This window comes from Aphelocoma coerulescens, chromosome 14 (genome assembly GCF_041296385.1).
Source record: "Aphelocoma coerulescens isolate FSJ_1873_10779 chromosome 14, UR_Acoe_1.0, whole genome shotgun sequence".
NCBI lineage: Eukaryota > Metazoa > Chordata > Aves > Passeriformes > Corvidae > Aphelocoma > Aphelocoma coerulescens.
The window spans coordinates 13,586,704-13,606,010 of record NC_091028.1 but is presented as its reverse complement, the minus strand read 5'-3'; the positions used below and the strand labels follow the sequence as shown (position 1 = coordinate 13,606,010).

Here is a 19,307-nt window from a genome sequence, read left to right as displayed (position 1 = left end):
CCCCCCCGCCCCCCTCCCGTGCTCCGCGCTGATGGCGGCGGCGATCATGGCGGCGGAGCAGGAAGCCGCGAAAGGCGGCGGCGGCAGGAACCGCGGCGGCGTGCAGCGCGTGGAGGGCAAGCTGCGCGCCAGCGTCGAGAAGGGCGACTACTACGAGGCGCACCAGATGTACCGGACGCTGTTCTTCAGGTAGGGCCGCGCCCGGGCCCGCCGCGCCGCCCCTCCCCCGCCCGGCCTTCCAGAGCCTTCCCACGCACTCTCCCCCGCTGCCGCCCGCCGCGCCCACGGCCGCTCCCCATTGGCCGCCGCCCCCGCCCATCTCCGCGCCCCGCTCTCTGATTGGCCCGCGAGGGGGCGGGGTGGGGCGGGTGCGCGGCGCCGGCCCAAGGGGGCCCCGGCCCGGGCCGGAGGAGCGGCGGCCCCGGGCTCGGCCCGGCCCGGCCGCGTCACCTCCTTCAGCCCCGCCGGCTCGGTCAGGGGCTCGGGGTGGCGTGGGGAGCCGCTGCTCGCCGGCCCTTGGAGGCCAACCCCGACCCCGGCCCGGTCCCTGCCCCGCCGGCCCGGGCACCGTCCGGTGACGGGCGGGGGCTGTTGCGTCACACTGCCCAGAGGTCACGGGCAGAGCGCACTTTCGGCCCCCCCGTCTCCTAGCGTCTCTCGGTGGCCCCACGTTCCGGGGAGGCCGAGTGAGGCCCCCCGCCCGGCGGGATGGGCTCGGGCTGTCCCCCCGGGTGTCTCCTGGCGCTCGGGTCGGGGCTCGCCCCGAGCCCCGGGGCCATCCTGGAGCTGAGCCCTGCGCAGCCGGTGCTCTGCCAGCTCAGTGTAAATGTCAGGTGGTGCCAGTTCCAGGGTTTGAAGGTTGATTGTTGCTGAGCCGGGACATGGGGCTGTTGCACGATACGGTCACCCTGGTGCCGCGGTCAGAAAGGGGCAGCTCTCAGTGTGGCCAGATCGCCTGGAGCGGAGGAGCTTTTTGGAATAAATTCCACTTGGTGTAGTATTTGTGTACGTGACAGTGACTAAGTAGAGCAGGCCTGGGCGTTTATTCAGAAATGTCACTACTGCCTCTTTTGTTGTAAGAAAATAGTTTGTATGGCAAAGCATTTTTAGGCTTCATTTTTTGCATCCGCTGCAATTTGCAGGTGTCACCCTTTCTCTCATCAGAATTTAACATATAGACCCTTGCTTGCAGGTGCACAGAATAAGGTGTTTGTTCTGGGGGCTTCCTCTGTTGGTCCCGGCTTTGTTGGCTTGTGGTTCTGCTGGGAGAGGACAGGATGGAAAATTGGCTTCACGGAATTAATTAGCTTGGAAAAGACCTCTGAGGTCATCAGAGTCAATCTTTGGCTTATCACCTGTCAACTGGACAGTGGCACTAAATGCCACTCTGGTTGTTTCTTGAACCCTTCTAGGCAATGTGACTCCACCACCTGCCTGGGCAGCCGGGCCCAGTTCTAATACCTGACCACTGCTTCTGTGAAGAAATTTCTCCTGAACCTCCCCTTAAAGCCTTTTCCTCTCATTCTGTCACTGGCTGCCTGGGAGAAGAGCACCTGGCTCCAACCTCCTTTCAGATGTTGTAGAGAGAAGATTCCCCCCTGACCCTTCTTTTGTCCAAGCTGAGCCCCCCCAGCTCCCTCAGCTGCTCTTCATCAGACTCATGAAATGGACCTTTCACCAGCTCCATTGCCTTTCTCTGGACATGTTCCAGCCTCTCAGTGTCTTTCCTAAAGTGAGAGGTCCAAAACTGGACACCACCCTCCCTGCCCTGTGTCTTGTGTCTGCTGTCCTCAGACCTCATCTGTGTTAGGATGAGAACAGGCCTGTGAGTAAGCACAGAGAAATAGCAGTCATGGAAGAAAGTGGGGAAGAAAGTCCTTGGTGCATAATCCTACTTGTGCTCCCAGTGCACGTCAGACAGCCTGCCCTGCCCTGCCCTGCCCTGCCCTGCCCTGCCCTGCCCTGCCCTGCCCTGCGTACCAGCATCATCACATTAAATCAGTTTGTTCTTCCATAACCTCTCTGATGGGATCAGCGAGGCACCATCCAGGCCTTAAGACTTAAATTGTATTTGAGAATAAGTCTAAATTTAAGACAAAGCCTGGCCTATTTTGTAGTAGGGATTATGTGATGTGGTGTCTGCAGTGGTGTGAGAAGTCTTGGCTCAGGAGGTCACTTCTCCTTCAGTCTTCTGGATGTATTAACTCACATACTCAAACCTCCCTGAATTAATTTGAAATCAAAGATCCTGCCTTTTCCATTTTAAATGCAAGTGAAAGGATGTGTTCAGTTAAATGAAATGGTGACATTTACATGGCTGGGTAGTGGTGTCAATCCTCTGTAAAATGTGATAAAAATCAGCATTTTTTTAGAGATGCATTAATGCGGATTGGGATGACATGAGCTCTGGAATTGTGATTGGGATAGCTAGTGCTTACTCCTTTTAAACACACGGGCCTGTAAAACATTTGTCTTGTCTGTCAGAGGGTAAACTGGAAATCCTGACTCAGTTTCATGCACTGAGATGTATTTTAGGATGGAGGAGGGGAAGAAGTGGAGGAGGAAAGATTACCATAAGCCTGCCTCCTGCAGATGTATTATCCCTTGGTGATCCACAGAGCAGGTGGAAAACTGCTGTTCCTGCCTAACCCTGAGCTCCCCTGAACACACCTGAGCTGGTGATGTTTGTGACTCCACAGGCTGGCTGGGCTGAATCTTCTCTCTTCATGATTTGGTAACTGAGTCACTCTTCAAAGTGTAACATCCTTGTTACATCCATTTCTATTTTCCTGATACTTGTAGGTCATTTTTCTGGTATAAATATTGTGTTCCAGGATTTTTCTTGTTCTAAATGCCATTTAAAGCAATGTCATCAATTATTATTTTTATTAAACAACTTTTCTAATCAAAGTTCTTTGAAAAACCCCAGCTCTTTAAAATGTATTTTATATTGTAAAATTGTTTTCAGCATCTTTTAGTATCTTTGTAATAATTCCCAGATTAGGAGCTTCCATGTAGCATTGTGAATCTACTGGAAGTAGAATTTGTGGAAGGGGATCCACGCTGAGTCCAACTCCTAGAAGCAAACCTGGATGGGAGCCCAACTATAAAACGTTGGAGCTGTGGATTCATTTGACTCACATTTACCATGGTGATTGCAAGTCCGAGTTGTTGAGGACTATTCCAAAACACCACTTCCATTATTTCTGTTCTGTTTTGGATAAAAGACCTTGGGGTTTCTCAGAGCTGATGAGCAGATGGGAGGAGTGTCTCCTCCCTTGTTTGCTGTCTGTGTGATGTTACCGGTAGGGCCTGTCCTGGAGCTGTCACATGTGACAGGAATCTGGGACACAGCACAAGAGGTTTGGGATGCACTGCTCCCTCTGGTTGTCCCTCTGGTTAGTGTGACCCCCATGGCCACACTGTCCTGCTGTCCCATCCACCCCCAAAACCACCAACCCCTCTGTTACCCCACAGGCACTCTTGGGCTTTGGAACAGCCTGGGCGGCCTTGGGGCTTCCAGAGCAGAGGGGCTGCCCTGACCCCAGGAACAGAAAGGGGTGACACAGGCACAGCCCAGCCAGGTGTGTCACAGGGGACAAACCAAACTCTGCAGGTGCTAAAGCAGTGGGGTAGAGCTGACACTTATCTCTGCTGATATGAGCAAACCAGCCACTGAGAACACAGACTTTTTGAGTAGCAGTTAAGAAAAATGGAATTTGGAAACTCTGCCACCCCTAAACTGCTTTTATGGGAAATGCTGTGTTTATAATCTAGAGCTGTGACTCTCCAAGAGCTGTAGTTACTGACAGTGATGATGTGCAGGAGGCTGCAATCACAGCTCTGTGCTAAGAGGTCCTGAGGTAACCACTGGCAGCAAATTCTTTCATGCCTTATTTCTTCATTAACTCTTAAGTGAGGAAGGTGGAAGGTGTGTTTTGAAGCATTATATTTTGTTTCCTTTGAAATGTTGCATGGTGAATCTTGCTGGCTGTACTTAATCTTACTCTTGAACCCATGAGAGACGAACTCCTTTTGTTAGCAGAGGACTAGGACAGGCTGATATCCCCTGGCAGAGTTGTAGTGGTCAGAGAGACTTAGACCAGTGGAAAGGTCAGTGAGCTCTCCAGGAGGTATTCCAAAAATTGTTTCACTGGGATGGCTTTGGTAGAGGCTCAGTGCATTGGCATCTTTTGCTCAGGTGAAGTCCTGGGTTCATTCCCTTTTCTTGTTCCAGCCCCAAACAGATTTGTAGCTCTCCATTTTCATTCCTATATTCTTCATTTTATTCCATCAGGTCTGGAGCAGAAAACAAATTGCAACTTGCAATTCGAGCTACATCATTATTAAAACTAACCTGATTTAAAAATAAATCCCTTGTTATTATTTTAAAATTTAGCAATCTTTTAATCCTTTAAGTAACTTTAAGCATACACAACTAACTTAGTGGTAATTTTTATCACAGCTTTGGTATTTTTTTCAGGTATATGTCACAAGGAAAACATGCAGAAGCAAGAGAACTGATGTATTCAGGGGCTTTACTGTTCTTCAGTCATAACCAGGTAAGTCACTGGTTTTCTGTGTGTGGTTTGGGGGGCAAGGGGTTGTTACTCCCAAGATTGTGAGAGATGAATGGTGAGTTCTCAGTGGTAAATGTTTGGGGTAATTGCTTTGTAATCTTTTGTTTTATCTCTTTGTTGAGCCTTTCTCCACAAAGAAGGATTATGCCAAGCTGGAACATGCAGCAGGAGTGTTTGTGAGCATCCAGACAATGCCTGCGTTCTGCTTTCCTGGAGGCTTCTCTTTGATGCCATCAAATTACTATAATTTTTTTATCAGGAAGGCTGAGACTTGATACTGTGCCATAGCTGTAGATGTTGATAAAAGCATTAAACCTGCTGCTGCCAAAATTCTTGTTGATGTTTCTTTTTGTGCCCTGCTACATTCATCACTGGCAGTATATGTCTGTTTTGTAGCAAAACAGTGCTGCTGATCTGTCCATGCTGGTTTTGGAGTCTTTGGAGAAGTCGGATGCAAAAGTAGCAGAAGACCTTTTAGGTGAGGTGACCTTTGCTCTTAGTTTAATGGCATTTAGTTGTGCTTTCCCTTCACAGTGACTTGTGAAAAGCTGCAATCCTTTTTGGATGCATTCCCAACATGGCTAAGGGTTACCTTCCCCATAGGAATGGACTGGGGGAAACTTTGGTGGAGAATAATGGGCTCCTGATGACTTTGTGGGCATGCTTGGAACTATCACAGCTGCCTGTCTTAAAGACAGATCTTAGATATGCATTAGAAGCAGCAGAGCATCTTATTTTTCTTAATGCTAAATATTTTTGAATCTTATTGCTTCTAGAAAACTTGGCTAAATTGTTTAGTTTAATGGATCCAAATTCTCCCGAAAGAGTGGCTTTCGTATCCAGAGCACTAAAATGGTCCAGTGGGGGATCAGGAAAACTTGGACATCCAAAATTACACCAGTTACTAGCTATTACCCTGTGGAAAGGTAAGAAAAATCAACTGGCATTTGTGTGTTTTCCTTTGAAAATGTTGAAAGCAAGATGTTATAAAAGATCTGCTCTGGGAATTATCTAAGGAAGCTGAGATGAAAATGATTGATTGAGTTCTGCTATTATCTGATTTTTGCATTAATGTCTTCTTAATGTTATTAACAGGGAAAAAAATGGGTCTGTAACTCTATATTAGTGCAAAATCCAAAACACAACTGCTGTAAGGCTCTCTCTAAAAGGCAGGTTGATCATTTAGACACTGAGGTAGTTCGGTTGTGTCATTAGAAGGAAAATTGCTGGGAAGCAAAGATGTTCTGTTGGCAAGTTTTTTTGTTTTTAAGTCTTGGATAAACATGACAAAGATTGAAATACATCACCTGGCATCTAAAACAGTCTTTGGACTGTAATTAAGTACTTTTTGAGAAGTTGGCCAACAGGGTTATTCCAAAATGAATGCTGTTGCCTTTGATTTATGAGCCATTTTATCACTTGGGATGGGATGTAAGAGAAACACAAAATGCTCCAAATAATTATTTTAATTGTGGATGGTAGCCAGTATTTACAGTCTTGTGTTCAAAACATAGCAAAGGTGATTGAGAACAGTTGAATACATGCCATTTTTTCTGTGGTTTCTCCTGGATAACTGTGCAAGATGATTGTTTATTTTGCATTTTTCAGTAGCTGCCAAGTGATGACAGTGGTTTCATGTAACAACCCTGACCCAATAATGGTCAATGCTGCAGCCTCTCAGCGTGCCATAGGCAATTCCCTAGCTGCTCTCCTGGGATTTATGTTAGCCTGATGGCTGCTGCCAGCCAGAAAGGGAGGATTTTTCTTACAGCATTCAGGTTAGAGGCTGCTACAATTAAGATAAGAAACAGTTGCATTCTGAAAGTAAAAGTCCCAATTTTGTAGCCGCCTGCTCACTGTTCTCTTGAAGAGCAAAATGCCTACATTTTCTTAGTCTGTAGCTTTTTGAGTTTCATCACAAAAGGCTCAGATTTTTAAAACAAATCTCTTAAAAAAAGCTTTCAAATTCAAAAGATTAGCAGCTATCCAGTTTTGTCATTGCAGTGGTTTTGCACAACCCTTTGCTTCAGGTTCTAACAAATCACTGCCATTTCTTACACCATTTTTCCTGTATAACTGCTGTTCTGTTCAGCATATGGAAATGATTTTAATTTTGATAGCAAGAGTGGGCTAAGCTAAAAATAGGAAATGAAAGAAGGACTCTGAAGGTGCTGTTTGACTTCTTGGTGCACATGGTCTGATATGGAATTTCTTTATTGCTGTCCTAAACACCGATGATAGCACATCAAGTGTCAGCATTCCCTTAGATAAAATGATATGACTGAAGTTCAAGGCACCAGTAGCTGTAGTTGAGTAAACTGTATTTAACAGTTGTTCAAATGTATTTAGGATAAAATTTATTATTATCTCCCTTTATAAATTGTCTGTAACTTACAGACTTTTTACTAGCTGTCTTGTTTACATACAACACCTGTAACTCCTGTTCTTTTACCAGCTAATAAAGTACAAGCCTAATAAATTTCTTTTTACATTCAGGTACAATGATCTGATGTCTTAAAAGCCTTTTCCTTTTTCTTTTTCTAGAGCAAAACTATAGTGAATCTCGGTATCACTTCTTGCACTCCACAGATGGGGAGGGCTGTGCAAATATGCTGGTGGAATACTCCTCGTCCCGCGGATACCGCAGTGAGGTGGACATGTTTGTAGCTCAGGCAGTACTACAGTAGGTGTTAAACTTCTCTTGAAGCATTTTGCTGAGATGACATTATGTGTGGGACCAATCTAATTTAACCACACAGCCTTTGCAAAAGAAACTGTGAAACTGGCCAGAACAACAACAGGAGAAAACCGTCTGAAAACCGATGTGTTAAATTCGTCAGACTGGGGAGAGAAAAAATAAAATACTAAGGTCAAAACCTGAATTCTGTTAATTGCCTGAAGAATGAATGTAATCTGTTTAACTCTGAAAGCACAATTCTTAGCTTTGTTAACACTGCTTTATGTCTAGTTAGGGCTTATCTATATGTTCTTACAGAGACTGGACTCAAGCAGGCCTTATATTAACCTTGAGCTGAGAACTTGCTCTCACTCAGGTCCTAAGAGACAACTTGTCATGGTCAGCCTGGATAAGGAGCAGCTTGATGGCTCTTGCCTTGACAGAATTGCTGCTGGCTCTCATTTTTGGCATTTATTTTGTAGGAGGTGGGAATGCAAGCTATTATGTGCTTTTGCAGAGCTCATGTAGAATGAAGGTTGACAAAGCCAATTTTACTGTGTTTAATCAGCTGATGGCTTTCTTCAGGCAGGGAAAACAGCTCATGGAGGAGTCTGAGGAGGAGGTGGAGACAGGACTGTGTGGCAAGGAGTCAGGGAGAGAGTAGGTGTTGGGGGAGAAGGAGGAGGTGAGAGCAAGTTTCTCTTTTGGCAGCAGTGAGCTGTCATGTCAGATTTGTCCTGCTTTATAGCTGGTTGCTATAGATTGCTGTGATTTTGAGAAATTAGCAAATCCTTTATGGAAATCCAGTGTATGCAGGAACTCAAACCATTCTGTGGGGAGAAATTCTGTGGAGAAGTTAAGAGATTATTTTTTCAGTGTTTATACAGCACTTCTACTGCATCCTTTACTGGCCTGTATGTCAAATACTGTGTTAAATCCTCTTACATTGCAGTTCATTCTCTAATGAAATTAATTGCAGTTCCTTGCTAGCAGTGAGGCAAAACAGCCCCAAGCCCTTGCACATGTGAGGGTGCAGAATTAGGGGCCAGCCTGCCATCAAAAATGAGATGGCTTGTGGCAGCCTTCCTAGTGCTTGCTGACAGCATTTGTCCCAGATAAAGCCTGTTAGGCCAATGGGACTTGCAGAGATTGCCAGTTAAATTAACTGAACCTGAACAAGGATTTGATCTGTTTGGGGGATCAATCTGTTGGGGACAAATGGCTTGGAAGCTCCAAGTACAGCTTTATTATGAGACTTCTAGGCATGTGTGTTAAGCTATTAGTGGTCCTGATGCCACATTATGTTGAGGTGGAATAGAATGACAGAGTCAACAAATACTGACAGATACATACTAAAGGGAGATGTGTTGGGGATGAATGGGTCTTTAATTCAGTTTTCACCTCAACATAGTAAACTCTGGACCTGTAGATGTAATATCATGTTAATGGGAATTACAGGGTAGCCAGTCTTTCCACATTTTGATTAAATTGGTGCTCTCTTTCAGTAACCATCCTGTACAATCTGCTTAGATCCTGGTTAAACTCATTCTATTAATATTTAATGTCTGTTTTCCCTCCCAACCTGCCTATTCCACAGTGTGTTCTAGTAGTGATTTTCCCCTTCCTCAGCTGATGGCCAAACCGTCCCCAAGATGTACATCTCTACCAGTTGTGTTTTGCCATCAGTTCAAGCCTGAGATGGCCTCTATGCACAAGTGAAGTAGATTTTGGCTTCCCTTTTTCTGTGGTGAAAGCATTTCTCTGCCCTTTGTTTTTAACTTGCCCCGTTCTCTTTCCTTTTTCAGATTTCTCTGCTTAAAAAATAAGACCAGCGCATCAGTTGTTTTTACGACATACACACAGAAACATCCTTCAATAGAGAAGGGTCCACCCTTTGTGCAACCACTGCTAAACTTCATCTGGTTTCTGTTGTTGGCAGTTGATGGGTACAGTCTGATTTCTGTCGTGTTGTTCTTGGTTTCCTTTTCAGTTTTTAACTGAGATGACATTTTTGGTTGTTTCCTTTCTAGAGGAAAACTAACAGTATTTACAGTATTGTGTGAACAGTATCAACCTTCGCTGAAAAGAGACCCCATGTATAATGAGGTGAGTCACTCATAAACAGGATTTAACTCAGTGAATTAGTGAAATCATGGCTGATTGTCTCCAGCTTTGTGACTTGTAGATAGGAGCTGGTGCTTTACCTTGTGTAGGTGATTTCTGCCCATAGTATTTCCACCTGTAAATGAAGTAATTGACTTTTTTTTTTGTCTTGTATCCCTACAGTACCTAGATAGAATAGGACAGCTTTTCTTCGGAGTTCCACCCAAGCAGACCTCATCCTACGGGGGATTGCTAGGTAAGCTCTGCTTGTAGGTACCTCCAGACTTTGTTCAGTGACCTGGATAAAACATCTGTGCTGGAAACAGATAATTTATTCTAAGGAATTTATAATTCTTTTCATAGCCTGTAGGAACAGCCTCTGCTGTAGAATACAAGATTAATGGGTTGCATGTGGAATTAGTGTGGAATTAGTTTGGTGGAGCTTGTAGACTTTTCATCACTGAGAAGGGGAGAAGCACTAAAGAGACTCTTATGGTTAAGTTTTGACATTATGGTACAGCTTCCTACTGTAAAGAAGCATCTCACTGGTGTTAAAACTTAATTTCCTCAGAGCTCAGTGTGATTTTTCTTAAATCAAGTATGGGGCTTTGGTAGGAATATAATCAGTGCTGATACAACATGAATGTGCCCATAGAGAAAGTTCTGAAATTAATATTGCCCTTCTACAAGGACTGAAAGGGAATAGAGAAATTCAGCCCTCATCTCCTGGCTCTTGAGCAAAATGTGAATAAAATTGAATGTTTTCCCTGAGAACTAAGCTTCTTTGTTTGTAAACTGACTTGAAGCTTTACCTACAGTCAGTTCACCAATATCCAAAGTTTGATGAAAAACATGGACATCATGTTTTTACCATCTGTAATTTGCTTTTGAGCAATTCAGGCACCTTTAAATTGATGCCTGTGAGTTTCAGACAATTATTTTACAGCATGGTGCAGACTGTGGCTGCTTTTTGAGAGTTTCACTGCTGGAGGTGTGTTTTTCCTCTTTTGGTTAGGGCTTTTTCCCTCTGAGGGTGCAACTGTAGCACATAAATATGTGACTTTGGGTTTTTCCAGTGTATTCTTGGAGAAGGAACAGTATCAGTATACAGCTAAGAGTGTACAGCTTCCCAAACCAATATTCTTAATGGAAACCAGTGTGGGATTACTAATGTCTTGCTGAGACTCTTCTACTTCAAAACTTTTGGGATTTTTTTGTTACAGATATCTGTATCATAGCAGGATGGAAGATCAGTTAAAAGTTCTTGAGATGAGAAGGTAAAATTAATGATTTTGACTGTCCTGTATTTTATTGTAGGTAATCTTTTAAACAGTCTGATGGGAACTGGGGAAGATGATGACACAGAAGATGGTCAGGAAGACAGCAGTCCTATCGAGCTCGACTGAATGTTGTTGTCATTGGGTGCCGTGTAAATCTGATGATTCAATGACTCCAAAGACACTTTTGGAATTTGAATCCTGCAGTTGTTTCTTGGCTCCTAAAAGGGCTCCTCTGGTCTTTTAGAAATGGTTGCTGAAATGTTTATACTGTCGGTCTATATTATTTATGTAAAAAGAAAAAAGAAAGAAACCAACAAAAAGTAGCCAAACGAACCAATCGGAGCGGTTGTTAGTGGGGTTCCGATCCAGCGGCTGGGGACTGGTTAAACATAGCCTGCGGTTTCTGATGCAGTATTCCCTTTTGCACAGTCATTCAATAAAGCATAAACATGGGGCTCGTCCTTCATGGCCTACCCAATACCGTCTCTGTTCTGAGAAAGCCTCCTTGCCCTCTGCCCTCTTCCAAGGAAGATCTCCAAAGGCAGGGGGAGCAATTGAATAATTGATTTGCGAGGCTGGTGCCAAAAGTACTGCGAGACGAGCCAAGCAGCATAATTTGAGATGCACATCCAAGAGACATTGATACAAGAACTTGCTTCCACTGCCACGTGTAACATGCACACCCTTCATACTGCCTGCCCCTCTCCCCAAGGCCAGGCTCTGGCTGAGCCCACACGTGTGTTTAGCCGATACTTCCTGAAAAGCACAAGGTTGAATTGCTCTTGAGTAAAAGCCCATCAGTGGAATGCAGGTAATTGGCTTCCAGGTGGATCTCTCTTGCCTAGGTATAAAAATTTGGCATCTAAAATACCTCCTGTGGCTTGTGGCTCTACTCCTTTGGAAGAGAGATTGCCAGTGTAAGTTCCCAGCTGTACTTGCAGGCGGCGGCGTTGCTGTCAGCGGAGCGGTTTGCCGTGGGCAGGGTATGTGTTTGAACTGGGCTGCATGGCCAGAAAAGGGATACTGCAGAGCTTCTGGTTCTTTATGATATATTTATTTTTCTTGGGTGATTGATTCATTTAACACTTTCTGTTAAAAAAAGAATAAATCAATAAATAATGGAGTAACTTCACCCCCAGCAGTAGGCATAGCCATTCTCCATCTCCTCTGTAATGCAGCACAGTCTGGTACAGGGAACAGCTGAAAGGGTGGGGAAACGCTTTATTTTTTCATGATGAAAATAAAAAGGCTTAGATTAATAAACAGCAATCATGCATGGGGGAGGGATTAATACAAATTTATTGACTGTATGAAAAAAAAAAAAGGCATTGACAGGAAGACTTTGTGTTAATTGTGAAGTCTCAAATAAACACTTTATACCAGGATGTGCGATACTGCTGCTTTCTAAGAATTTCCCAAGCAGAGCTTTACTTTCCTTGCTCTTTTTTTCACTCTGCATTTGACTGTGGGTCATTCAGCCCTCAGTGCTGCAGCTTCACCTCTGTGCACTAAAGGCATAATTGTAGTGGAATATTGGAATGGCTGGAGCAGATGGGGATTGCTTTGCTGGGCAGCAAGTTTAAGAGCTCCCTACCCAAGATGGTGCTGTAGACATTTAATAAATGATCTGGGACATCAGCAGAGGTTTAGAACCACATCATTTCAGTGCCTCTGGCTGCCAGGAATGTGCCTCTCAGGCAGTGTAACGTGTCCACAGGTGTCCAGCACATGTCCCCTCCGCTGTCCTGTATATATGGCCCAGTGTGAGGTTGTTTGCCTCAGCTGTCTGCAGCCTCCAGCAGCCCCCAGTGTGAGCCCTGCATTTGCCCTGATCCCAAAACCCCGGCCCTGACAGGAGGGCAGTGCTCCAGTGCTGTGGAGATACAAAATGTATATTCAATAATTACAGCAGTATATGTGTGTGTGTGTATAAAATATTTACCCAGGAATTTAAAATACATGTATATGCACACACATATAAACAGCCTTTTGTATAGATAGTAGTTACATAATTGTATGGCATATAATTTCTAATATTATATTATTCTTAATTATACATGCACACAAAACAATTTTTACAGCTACCTATAAACACAAACAAGGAGCCCAGTCTGTCCTCTCCCTGCTTCTGCCTGGGTTGGTAAGTAAGTGAGAGTGACAGTGTGTGTGTAACATAAATACTTATAATAGAAGTTAAATATATAATTATAGTTATGCTTACACATGTGCATGCAGATATATGTACGTTTATATGCAATGCATTCACCTTTATAAATATAAATTATATGTCTATAAAGCATGCACATGTGTATATAATATATAATCACATATTTTATAAAACAAAGTATAGAAATGTCTCTATACGTAAACAGGAGTATGAAATACATTTAGCTCATATATTTGTAAACTGAGTCTGTCTGAGTGCTACATCTATACATGAACGTGTGCATATGAACAGCTCATACACACACACACATTTCATGTATGACACCCTATCCCCTGTGCAGTTTATAGCTGGCTGTGAACAGCCAGCAATCCCTTCCCAAAGCTTCTTTTTCTAAGAACCAGCTCTCCTTTGTGTATGTGTGTGCACACATAAAGTACTGGAGAGAAAATACACAGAACATGCACTGTATAATACACACATATACACAAATAATATATAAAACAATACACACTGTGCCAGGGTGGGGCAGATGGTTTTGGGGGTGTCCCACACCCCCAGGGCTCTGCCAGCACCTCCTTGTTTCCATTTGCTGCTTTTCAGCCCCACCTCCCTCCCCTGCCCCAGCACCACACGGCCACGGCTCTGACATAATAATAATTTATTGGTTCGAATGACATTTAGTACCACAGTTGTCTTACCAGTGACAGAACGAATGCACACAGCCGATGAGATGCTCTCAGATACACAACCAACCTAAGAAAGGTGTCAGACAGGTCCATGGCTGGGGCTGCGCCTGCAGGGCACGCCAGAATCTCATTTTTGGGTAAAAATCCAGCACCTGGTGTGCAGGTCCCAGCCCGCCCGCCCTGACTGCAGGAATTACAGTGCTCAACACCGCGCTGAGACATCACTTCAAGCAGCTTTTTTTTTTTGCCTTTTTTTTTTTGTCTTTTTTTTTTTTGGCAGGAAAAGAAAAATCAACAAAAAAAAAATTGAAATTATTGGGGGGAAAAGTGCAACCACCAAGTCTGGAGAAGGGATGTGCCTGCTGGGAGTGAGCTGGGACAGGCTTTGACGGTGCCTGTCAGGAAAACTGCAGATAAAGCTCAACCCCCAGCTCCATATGGGGCTCCCCAAATGGGACAAAGCCCCCCAGACCATGGAACAGGGATGACCCAGGGAGCCGAACGCAGGCCTGGCCCCCAAAGCTCTGCTTCCCCAGCATCACCTCGTGGGTTGGTGTCCCCCTTGCAGCCCCCTCCTCCCTGCCCTTCGTTAAGCAGTAACGAGGCTGATGATGCCCATTTCCTCTATTCCAAAATCCTATTTGACCCTACCCAGGTACAGCACCACCACCAGTCCCCAGGGGGTAATTTACTTATCATTTACTCCGGTGCCATGGCAGGCTCAGCTGTTCTGCACAGCACCATTTCTTGTGTTTCCAGGCTGTTTCCCATCCCACAGGGATGTCAGCCCTTGGGGACTTGCAGCCCCTCTGAAAAAAGGGCTGGCAGCCATCTGAAGTGCAGGGATGCTCAGCTCCAGCACCCAGGGACCTGTGCATGGGGAAAAGTCCCATCTGCCCCTGGGATGTGCCACCAACAGTCTCTGCCATCCTGATGAAGCCGGGTGGGATGCCCCTTCCAGCGGGTGCGGGGTGATGGGGTGGCAGGACCACCTGTCCCATCCCACAGAGCAGCCACAGAGCTGAATTTCAAGTTGGATCAGGATCTTCTCCGACGTTCCACTGCCGCCCTTCTGACATGATCAAGTGAATGATGAGGGGAAAGGGAAGTATTATTATTGTTATTATTATTACTGTTATTATTAATTATTTTTAACATTTCAAATAAAACCACGTTGTGTTGTAAACAGAAGCTCACTCCTCAGGTCTGCCCAGCCAGTCCCAGCTAAGGTTTATGTTTGAAATGGGCTTCCACTGAAAGGAAAAAACAGAGAAAATAAAGTTGAACAGGACAAGCACTGGCAGGTGGTGACAGCCTGGCACAAGCCCACCCTGAGAATGGCCTTTGCTGATGCTTCTTGGCTCCAATTACCCTTATAACCATATCACTGATCCTTACAGCAGCATGGACATCACACCAGAGGCAATGAAGAGGGAAGGATACCATCCTCCTCCTCCCAGGGCAAGCCCCTCTCTGGTCAAACAACCCTCGCATCCCCTGGGCGGTGAAGGGCTGCCTCGCTCACATGGCGCAGGAGGGAGCGGCATCCTGCATCCCCAATCCCCCTCCAGCCATCCCATCCTCCAGCCCACAGCCCACGGCAGGGCCAGGGCTGACACCCAGCCCTCCCCAGGAAACGCACCTGCGTATTCCTGAGGCAGCATTGGCCGGCTTATAACTTTCTGAAAGGTCGTGATCCACTCCAGCTGGTCGTCCTCCGTCTCGCAGGCAAAGAGGAATTTCCGGTCCGGGGTGACGATGGTTATCCCGTGCTGCCAGTGGTTCCCCTGCGTGGATGGCGGGAGCCCTTCCAGCACCTTGTAGCTGTTTTCCTTGCTCCCAATAAAAACCTCCCCTCTAGCAAAGGCATCCTAGGAGACAGCAGAGCAGTCAGGCAGGGGTGAGTGTGAAGGGAGCTCTGCATCCCCAGCAGCCGGGACAGCTCGCCCTGCAGCAGCCACAAGCCCATCAGCCAAACCCCAACAGCACCAGCAAAGCCCTGCTTCTCCCCCAGGGGCACCCACAATGCAGCACCAACACCAGGGAGCCAAAACCCAGATGCAGAATGTCTGGTGGACAGGGCTTCTAAAGAGTTTTTGATATTTATGCACAGGGCTACTGCAGGCTGGACACCAGGCAGAGCCACCAGGCAGCGACAGCATTGTGCCCTCTTCGCTCTCCCAGCAGCCTCTTACACTTCACTGCAGATTGTGACTACTATTATTACTATTATTACCACTCTGATTATTAATAGTAGTAGTATTGCAGATAATTCCTAACAGGCAGCCCAGGCACCCTCATCTTACCAGGGGATCTTTGAAATACATGAGCCGTCGGTCATCCATGGTGAACCATCGCTTCTTGAATCCCTCTGTTTGCTGAAGAGCCAAAAAATGCCAGATCACACACGGAAACAGCACAGCTTCTCTCTAACCAGGCCTGACCCAGGAGTCACAAAGCACTTGGAGAAGCCTGATGGGCTGGGGGAGTTGGGAACAGATGGCTTCTGGGCCATCACGAGCCACCCCAGCCAGGGTCTGGGCCAGCTGTACCAGGAAGGGGCACTGAGTTTGTAATGTGATTTTGGATTTTTTTTAACTTTTTGCTCCCAGCTGAGGAAAGTGCATTAAACACATTCACGGAGTTACAACTTTGCCTCTCTGGCAAGGGTTGGTTTGTCCCACCAGCAACCCCTTCTTGGGGCCATACAGAGCCCCTGAAAAATGCTTCATATCCTACCTTTGGCCCTGTTTTCTCCATGTATCCTTCTTTCAGGTAGTTTCTAGAAAGCTTTGGCACCAGCTGGAGCAACCAAAGAGGGCAGAAAAGAGAACAGTGTCAGATGGGGGGGACTGGGGGTCACTGGGTGTGCTGGGCAGGGCTGGGGGGGGGGGGGGTCACTGGAAGGAAAACCCACACTGAGTGTGCCCCCAGCCCTGAGCCCACCCCACAACCCTGCCTGGGAGCTCCAGTCCTCCTCCTCCACAGCGGCCAGAAGAGGAGGGTGCAGCCATGAAACACCTTGGAGCAGCTCCCCAGCACAGCCAGCAGCCTCCAGCAGAATCTCCCAAAGCCCTCAGGGTGCAGGGCAGCCAGGGACAGAGCCACCCTGCAGAACCACGACTGGACCCCTCCCAGATAAGTGATAGAAGGCAGGAAATGCAATTAGATTTCAAAATCTACAGCCAAGGAGGTAGCAGGGAGTAATCAAGCACCTCCACAGTGATGTTACAGCCCAGCACACAGCCCTGGTGACAGCACGTCAGAGCAGCCTCTGGCATTGCATTAGCCAGGGGTAACACAATTAGCAGCTCCAGCACACAGAAAACACAGGCATTTATAAGCCAGGCTGCGCTGACCCGCAGAGAAGAACTCGGGCACGGCACTGACATCTTTCTGCCCTCATCTTTCCTGCCTTCCAGCCTTTGTTTTGGCTTTTGTAATTACAGCAGCACCCTTTGAGACAGATGCTCAGGCGTGCCAGTGCTGGAGTTCCTCCCACAGCCCGTGTGTGTGTGTGTGTGTGTGTGTGCACGGGGCCCAAGGCTGGGTGCTGGCAGCAGGTGCTGCACGTGGGCTCAGCATCCCACCACAATCATCTCAGCCCGGTAATTGCAGAACGCTCCGAAGGATGGAGCACTCCCCAAGCCTTCCAGCTTGTTAACAGGATGCTAAAAATGAGCGAGAGGGGGAGGAAAAAACCAAACCACCCAACCAATACTGCAGGAACACTCACATCAGCGTCACTGGCTCCAGGGAATGCCACTTGTAAGTAATGGAAGCGTGCTGCCCGGATGGCGTTGAACCAATCCACTATTTCCTAATAACGAGGGAGAAGAGCAGAGTGAGGAATGCAGCCTGCACACAAAATAACCTGAGCCTGCTGTGTTCTGTCTCTCCCATCACTCCGGCCCCAGCGACAGAGCACAATGTAGCAGAGATCCTAAAAAGCACAGAATACAGCAAAAAGGTGAAGGATGGGGAACATTCAGCTGCTGTTCCGGGCTGCCAGACGTGTGCAGAGCTCTGCAGCTTCCAGCGAGCACAAAGGGGCTTTCTGCAGAGGGAAGGATTTAAACACATCTCTGAACTGGCAAAACCAGCCCCAAATGAGCATTTGAGATATTGAGCTGACCCTATAAACATGGCTGGGCTCATGCTGGCTGCTGCAGCCTGCCCACCCACCCCTGCCCCTGGCCCCTCCAGCAGGACACCTGAGCAGTGCCTGCATCCCACCCAAATTCCAGCAACATACTTCAATGTTTTGCTCAAAGAGTAGCTAAACATCTCTTTATCTTTGTATCCCAGTCTATCAGCTGTGTCTGTGAGCCCTTCAGGGACACCCACAGTGATACTGAAGTCCAAGAAGCTCTGGCACTTCTCCCTTTCCTTGGCAAAAATCTCTCTCCATTTTTTTCCCCTCCTACAAAATAATTGTTTTATAATTTTTTGTTTTTAAAGCCATGTGTTCACTTGTCCCTGTAAGACCCAAGAGCTTGTGCTGTATGCCTCTGAAGGTTTTGCTGAGAAATGCCACATTGATTTTAAGTGATCCACACAGGGAGCACTGAAACACTGCCTTGTGGTCTGAGACTGTGGGACAAGGAAAGGCATGTTGGAAGGGAGATTAAGAGCTGCCCTGCCTGGGATGCTGAGCACAGGGAGAGGGATGCTGAGCTGTCCTGCTGTCGTTAATGCATGTGAAGCTTCACAGATCAGATCAGGGATGTGTTCAATGAGCCAGACTTAATCCTAAAATAAACACTGCCAATCCTTTCAGGTGAGGTCGCTGTAGTGTAGGGAAGACTATATCAATGGAGAAGTTGGCCTTCTCTAAGATTTAAACTTTTTTTATGCTCTAAAAATGGTCAGGGTAAGGAGGAAAGGCTCATGTGAAATGCTGAAATCTCAGTTTTAAGGAGCTGAATTGGAGGTATCTCAAAAATGGTCTAATGTGGCAGCCATCCTCAAAAATTTAGAACCTTTGCTCTGGTTTGTTAAGCTACTTCAGGTTGAAAGGAAAAAAACCCAAAACATAATAGGACACAGACAATGTTTTGGAAAACCTGACCTACTTGTCTGAGGTTTTACCCACTTATCACTTGCTTTCCTACCCTAAGCAGCTGAGGAGACCCCAGACAGCATCACAAAGAGGATGAGAGAGAAGAATTCACTCCTGAAGTTAACAATGACCAAACCAGGCTGGAGCTAATGAACAATAAGTTGTAATATCAAAATGTTGACATCTCATACAGCCACCAACCAGGTGGTTATATACATATTTATTTATTTATTTACCTGTGGGTCTTCTCTGTGATCATGATGTGAGGTAGGGTTTCCCCCTGCAGAAAAGCAGAAGCTGAAACCCTCACTGACTTCTAGCAGTAAATTGCTCCCTGGAATATTGATAATCCATTGCCACAAATGGGGTTTGACCAAATACCTCCCTGTGAGGGTGGTGAGGCCCTGGCTTCACAGGTTGCCCAGAGCAGCTGTGGCTGCCTCATTCCTGGCAGTGTCCAAGGCCAGGTTGGACAGGGCTTGGAGCACCCTGGGATAGTGGAAGGTGTCCCTGCCCATGGCTGGGGAGGAATGAGACCATCTTTAAGGTCCCTTCCAACCCAAACCATCCTGTGATTCTATGAACTGTGAGAAGGAGCCTAAATCCACCACTTCAGGGAGGGGCAGCACTTCTGGGGTCCAGGAGGACACACTGGGGCTGCTGGGGGAGTACAAGAGGGAGCAAAGGGCAGCAAGAGACCACAGGCGAGTCCCAGGGCAGCCTCCAATCCCAAAGGGCAGGAGTTTACTCCA

At 46.5% G+C, this 19,307-nt stretch overlaps 2 protein-coding genes across 5 annotated transcripts in view; one reads left to right on the top strand and one right to left on the bottom strand.

Annotated features, from left to right (window-relative positions):
• The first annotated feature begins 14 nt into the window (after positions 1-14).
• GET4 (guided entry of tail-anchored proteins factor 4) lies at positions 15-12,025 on the top strand. Its single transcript, XM_069029740.1, has 9 exons — positions 15-189; positions 4,484-4,562; positions 4,977-5,058; positions 5,357-5,506; positions 7,125-7,263; positions 9,063-9,203; positions 9,288-9,363; positions 9,544-9,616; positions 10,678-12,025. Exons 1-9 carry the CDS (start codon positions 32-34, stop codon positions 10,764-10,766), a joined length of 987 nt encoding a protein of 328 aa, XP_068885841.1. The 5' UTR covers positions 15-31; the 3' UTR covers positions 10,767-12,025.
• Positions 12,026-13,450: 1,425 nt separating this feature from the next.
• Positions 13,451-19,307, bottom strand: part of ADAP1 (ArfGAP with dual PH domains 1) — a 50,741-nt gene continuing 44,884 nt past the window's right edge. For 3 of the 4 annotated variants that reach the window (XM_069029713.1, XM_069029715.1, XM_069029711.1), the window contains 5 exons: positions 17,230-17,313; positions 16,233-16,295; positions 15,800-15,871; positions 15,136-15,364; positions 13,451-14,746 (listed from right to left, as the gene is read on the bottom strand). In XM_069029713.1, the coding sequence (XP_068885814.1) occupies positions 14,718-14,746; positions 15,136-15,364; positions 15,800-15,871; positions 16,233-16,295; positions 17,230-17,313 (477 nt within the window). In that variant the 3' untranslated portion in view covers positions 13,451-14,717. The remainder of the gene's footprint in view (positions 14,747-15,135; positions 15,365-15,799; positions 15,872-16,232; positions 16,296-17,229; positions 17,314-19,307) is intronic. The other variant, XM_069029714.1, reaches the window with a different exon arrangement.

What these genes read in the sequence shown, in the direction of transcription:
- GET4 (XM_069029740.1), top strand. Translation starts at nt 32, where the DNA reads ATGGCGGCGGCGATCATGGCGGCGGAGCAGGAAGCCGCGAAAGGCGGC. An exon ending in TGTTCTTCAGTCATAACCAG is followed by an intron (nt 4,563 to 4,976) that starts GTAAGTCACTGG and finishes TCTGTTTTGTAG; the next exon opens with CAAAACAGTGCTGCTGATCT. An exon ending in GAGACCCCATGTATAATGAG is followed by an intron (nt 9,364 to 9,543) that starts GTGAGTCACTCA and finishes GTATCCCTACAG; the next exon opens with TACCTAGATAGAATAGGACA.